The following is a 6000-nucleotide window of genomic DNA, read 5'->3' as shown; positions in this document are numbered from 1 at the left end:
AAACCTGTTAGTGACTTACACTGTCCTGTTTATATCCCAGCCACCTTCTCTTTTACCTCTGACGTCCTATCATCACCTGAAAATACACACATTCCCCTCCAGCATAATACAGTGGTTCAGAGCAGCCTCCATTCCATCCGCTGCCTCGGAGGTCTAAGACTAGCAAATACGCACAGGTCTGTGCCGATACCACACGCGCTGAGGCACGGGGCCGACGCCTCTTTGCACTCATCCTAACATCCTCTGAGCACAGGTGAAAGAAGTGACCGCTCTTGTGGCAAAACAAGCCGCCTTTAAAACACAGAAAGGCAGGAACAATGAAATCTTGACCATTTTTATTATTTTTATTTGGACAACATATATACATATGTACAAAATACCTACTATCAGAATCCTCTATTATAATTTTGTTTGATTTACAAAAACAGGACAGCAAAATAACTTAGGTCACTAATACTGTACAAAAATAAAACTGATTAAACAGTTGTAAAGATCAGTATCTTACAGTGTTACAGATCATCCGTGTGAGAGAACATCGCAGGCTATCCAGAGTGATGAGTGCTGTGCTAAATCTATCCGCAAACTTACAACTAATCAGTTCCTGTAATTATAACTACCAAGTGTAATTCTCAAAAAAAGCATGATGTAGAGACAGACCTTAACGCCAGGGCATCGTTCCACAGTGGTGAAGGGCTTTCTTCTTCCCTCACCAAGGAGAGGAGTTATCTTAACTCTAAAACTATTCAATGTTTCCAGAATAGGACAACTACTTACAGTGTTAGGTAAAACAACTTTCCTTTCTGTTTAAACACCTGCAATAGTCTTTCCAAAAAATTCAGCTTGGTTAAAAAAGTAAACAAAAATTACTATCCTGCATTTGGATTTCTTAAAAGTTAAATCCATGGTCTTTTTAATATAAAAAGTAATTGCTTCATAGTTTTAGTAAGTTCAATGAACTCTAGTAGTCCTAGTTGAACCACATCTTCATATAGTAAATCTAATTAGGATGCTGGTTCCTGTTTTGAAACAGGATTTATCACCGAGAATAAAAAGCCTTGAGTTTATACGTTACGTTACGATAACATATAAGAGTATATCAAATGTGTGTTTGTCAACACCGTGAAAAGGCAAGGAGCAACTTTTTGGGGGAAGTAAATTGTGCATTTTTTTTTTTTTTATAAACAAGTTGCTGCATTTACATCCATCTAAGTGCTGGACAAAAGCCACATACAGAATTACTCCTGAAACTACAGAGATTGTCTTTCACTGACTTTGCCTGGTTTTCCTTCCGTTTCTTTCTGTGAGGGAAAGCTGAGTTTGTACAAGTTGGTGGGTTGCTAGGCAACCCCAAACTCCTCTCTCACCAAAAGGCCGCGTGCAGAGGATCACAAGCAGAACCAGTCCATGAGCGCTGTCGGAAACAGGCAGCCTACCCTATTTCGTATGGAAGAACACATGTCCTTAAAACTTATTTTGGACACAGAAATCAAAATTTGGTTTAAAATTAAGCGTTTCAAAAATCTGAAACAGAGGTAGAAAGTGTTCTTTTATTTTTCCTGACATGTTTTCCCGTGAGAAAACACTTTCCATTTTATCCCATGGACTGCTCCCAGTCCCTAAGGTTAAAAGCAGTTCTCTCTAGAGAACTACTGATACCACTATGTTGGTTAAACAAAACAAAAAGGAAAAAAAAAAAAAAGCCGAACCCACCACGCTAGTGATGGCTGCTGTGTTGGAAGCAGGCGTCAGCCGTGACCCGTGCCTGCGGCGGGAGCCCACACTGGTTCTGAACCGGAAAGGAGCAGGTATCGGGTGAAATAACGCGTCCGCTGGCAGGGAGGCACCCTGGGTTTACACAACACATCTTCTAGCACAGGTGTCAACTCCAGGGCACCAGAGCTCCCCGTTTTAAACGCCAGGTAACATTGTCAGAAAGCGTTATTTCTGAAGAAGGAAAAAAATGTAAACATTTTCCCACCATCACTGCTGACTCCCCTCTGTGAGGTTTCTTCTTCACTATGAAAACTCGGTTCCTGTTGTTGACCGTGGAAAGGCCAAAAGGAAGTTTTCAGGTAAATGGCGTGTAATGGATGTAGTGGTTTAGGCCATTGTAGACACCTGGATACAAGATACATAGTGGTGAGGCTTCGGATGTACAGAGTACAGTGACGTGCCGTCATCCGTGTGGATTCCACGTGCCGACTTTGCGGTCTCCTCTGAAATCATCGTGGTATTTCCCCTTGGCGCTCACTGCTTATAGGGGTACGTTTTTCTTTTCACAGTTCAGCTCCCTTTTCGTTTTACATAACTCTTGCACCTGTTAGTGGGAGTTTTGTAGGAACATGGGAAGGAGACCAACACCCCCCTCCCCCGCCCCTCAAAAAAAACATAGGTGTTACCAGAGCTAGCTCCTGTTAGGCATCCATTCGAATAAAACCCACCAGAGTCAAAGCCCTCTCCCTGCGTGGCATTATGGTACAACAAGGTGGTGTGAACTAAAAGAATCGGAAAATTTGGGAAAGTTAATAGAGTCAAAATTCTGTTTGTTCTTTTTAAATTATTAAAAACAACAACAACAAAAAAACAACCTACCCTCCTTCTCCTTCAGCATCTATTGCATATATTCTGCCCTCACACCCTCTGTGATTCCCTAGGGAAACGTGTATACTGTAAAATAAGCAGATTATAACGTGGTTCCGAAAGGAATGTCTGCTTCTATCCTTAAAGCATGAACGTAACTTACTCATCCTCTGCATTACAAATTAAAGTGCAGCTTATGTTCGGAAAGTACAATTCATACAAAGCAAGGTTCAAAAGTTCTGTACTTAGTGTAACCTTTCCAAGGTTTGTCTTGATTAGTATAAATTCGGACAGCTTACCCATTGACTATAAGTAACGTGTTTGTGTCCAAGTCTGTAGATGACAGGTCATGCTGGAGGAGGTGTGCTCTTGCTTGCATCAAGACAGCTGTGCTATGGCGTTTGTGTCTCAAAAGTTAACGTGATTCAAGAGAGTGGTTTTGCTAAAGAAACCGAAGCACACTCGTCATTACATTAAAAGGTTTACAAAAACAATTCTGAGAGACAGCAAGCAGAAAGGGCCCGGAATCACTGTGATGCCACAGGTCAACTCACCCAGTCAGACATATGTACACCAGTGTCGAATCTTTAAAATTCTGCCCCGGCCTTGGCCGAACCCCCTTCTCCCCACCCCCGATCACCCTCCTACCCCACCCCACCCCCCCACCCCCAAAAAAAATAAAGGAGAAAAAAAATTTGCTTTTCCTCCAAAAGTCAGAGGCGGTTCGGAGTTCCCTTGGGCCACAATGTGCTTTTTAAAAACAATGCGGGGAGAGGAAAAATCAGAATATTGACCAAAGAGCAGGGCTTCCTGCGCTGGCAGCGTGCCTCTCGGGCTTGGTTTCCGCGTGTCTGTCCGTGGGTGGGGAGTCGTCGTGTCTCTCCGGGCCGGCCCGTCCCTGGCTCCCGCGGGGGGGCACCTCACAAAGGGCTGGCCAGGGCCTTTTTGGATCGCTTGATCATGCTGGGGTGGAACTCGGTGTGGCGCCGGGCGTGCTTGGTGAGGTGGTCGCTCCTCATGAAGCGCTTCTCGCAGAGCGGGCAGCGGAACTGCTTCTCCCCGGTGTGGGTCCGGTAGTGGCGGGTCAGCTCGTCGGAGCGGGAGAACTTCTTAAGGCAGTCTGGCCACGTGCAGGGGAAGGGCCGTTCACCTGAGAGACAAGAGACCGTTTCAAGGACACGCGACAGAAACTCTGAAGGCTGGTGATGGTCAACCATCCCGATGACCCCACGGGCAAACCCCTTGCATGTCAGTGTTACGGGATGGATGATGTGCCCCCCACACCCTCCCCTGATGCAGAGGTTGAAGTCCTCACCCCCCGTTCCTGAGAATGTGGCTGCATTTGGAGATCAGGTCTTTGAAGAAATAGTTAAGGTTAAATGAGGTCAGGAGGCTGGGTCCTAAGCCAATGACTGGTGTCCTTGTAAGAAGAGGCGATGCCCTGGCCTGTGTGGCTCAGTTGGTGGGGCGACCTCCCGTGCACCAAAAGGTCCCCGGTTCCATTCCCAGTCGTCCCCAGCAGGGGGCGTGCAGGAAGCAGCTGACCGAAGTTTCTCTCTCACATCAATGATTCTCTCCCTCTCCCTCCCTCTCTCAATAAAAACATTTTTTTTAAAAAAAGAAGAGGAGATTAGGACACAGGCACAGAGGAAAGACCATGCAAAGACACTGGGAGAAGACAGGCATCTCCAAGCCAGGGAGAGAGAACCCTCAGAAGAAACCACCTCTGTCAAACACCTTAATCTTGGACGTCTAGCCCCTCAAACGGAGAGAAAGAAGTTTCTGTTGTTGAGGCTGCCCAGGCTGTGGTGCTTAGTTAGGGCAGCCCTAGAAAGCTGGCACCAGGAAGAAATAGCTGAGAATCATCTCTAAGCAAATGAGCTTGCTGTTTTGTACCCAATGGATCCCCAGGAGCCTTGGGAATTACTCGTTCTGGTTTAAGGTACGCGGTTGCTGGCTTCATGAGTTCTCCCAGAGGAGTCAAAAACTCAGGGCTTTGCTGAATTTCATGGCATCCCAGAGATGGACGAGAACGGAGGCGTCTAGGCCAACTGACCTCCCACCCGGAGCAGCATCTCCCCGAGCTCCCGAGGGCAAGGCTGGTGACTGGGAGCCCCGTACGCAGAGCCAGCCTGCTGCTCCTCAGCATCTCCGTCACACACGCCTGTGGAAGTAAAATCTGCCTCCCTACGAAGGCCATATTTTATAGTCATATTTTCTTCAATCTAAAAATAAGGTTGTTCCCTCTGCCACATAATAATCCTCTAAATATCTAAAGACAGCTCACATATCTTTCTCTAATCTTTCCTTGTCTAGACTAAACAATCTGAGTGTCTTCCATATTTCTCACAGAAGAAGAACCAACATTATTCTACAATAATAACCTAAAAGTGCAAGGCACAGAGCTAAGAGCATTATCTCACTGAAATCTCACAGGACACCCCACGGAGGTGGCCCATTTTACAGATGAGGAAACAGAGGCGTAACACTCGACAGTGGCTCCACATCCTTCCCCATCCTAGTTGCTTTCCTCAAATTCACATTATTGTCTGTGTCCCTTGAAAATGCAGCTAAACCTTGCCTTCCAGACATGGTCAGGCCAGCATCAGGGGCCTCCTGACCCCCCAGAATGGCAGGGGAGGGGCTGGGTCCATGTTTGGGGGACACACAGCAGAAAGGCAGAACGAGCTAAGGTAAGAGTCTTGCTGGCTCCTCTAGCTCCAAGCGCCAGCCTGCTCTTCACACCTTTCCAAGCACAGCCCAAAGCAGCTGTTTCATGGGCTCAGGCACACAACGCCTGGTTTACACAGAAAACTCCCAGACACTCCTCTGCAGTGTGAGGAGGGAATCTTTTCTCACTCTGGTCCCCACCTTCCCGGAACCCAGAGGCTCCAAAGGCTGGGAGCTGTCCAGCGCGGTGTGACTGAATCCCCAGCTCCTCCTCACCTGTGCCAGAGGTGAAGAAATAATGGTACTAACAAGGCAAAACCCCCATCACCTCGTGACTGCTCTACATGACTATGGTTTTATCTGCTGTCCTCTGAGCAGAGCAATGGTCTTCACAACCTCTCCAATCTACCTGCTCTGTGGGAAACCCCAAGTGGGCAAAACCAACCTGTATTCAATAGCCCCCCTCCTCTTATCCACAGCGATATGTTACAAGACCCCCATGGGGGTCCGAAGAGTACCAAACCCTATATATACTATATACTATGTTTTCCCCCCATACATACACTTTACAGCTTCTCTTCAGCAGATCTGAATTGCCAGCATCACTATTCCTGCACTTTGGGGCCATTATTAACCAAAACAAGGGTAACTTGTGCTCGCTTCGGCAGCACATATACTAAAATTGGAACGATACAGAGATTAGCATGGGCCCTGCGCAAGGATGACACGCAAATTCTGAAGTGTTCCATA

At 46.7% G+C, this 6000-nt stretch overlaps 1 protein-coding gene across 1 annotated transcript in view; it reads right to left on the bottom strand.

The window, feature by feature from the left end:
- Positions 1 to 318: 318 nt before the first annotated feature.
- Positions 319 to 6000, bottom strand: part of KLF9 (KLF transcription factor 9) — a 29184-nt gene continuing 23502 nt past the window's right edge. The window contains exon 2 of the mRNA XM_079791290.1: positions 319 to 3730. Within this exon, the coding sequence (XP_079647416.1) occupies positions 3501 to 3730 (230 nt within the window). The 3' untranslated portion in view covers positions 319 to 3500. The remainder of the gene's footprint in view (positions 3731 to 6000) is intronic.

This window comes from Cnephaeus nilssonii, assembly GCF_951640355.1.
Source record: "Cnephaeus nilssonii genome assembly, chromosome: 14".
Taxonomy (NCBI): domain Eukaryota; kingdom Metazoa; phylum Chordata; class Mammalia; order Chiroptera; family Vespertilionidae; genus Cnephaeus; species Cnephaeus nilssonii.
This window is presented reverse-complemented; position numbering and strand designations above follow the sequence as displayed.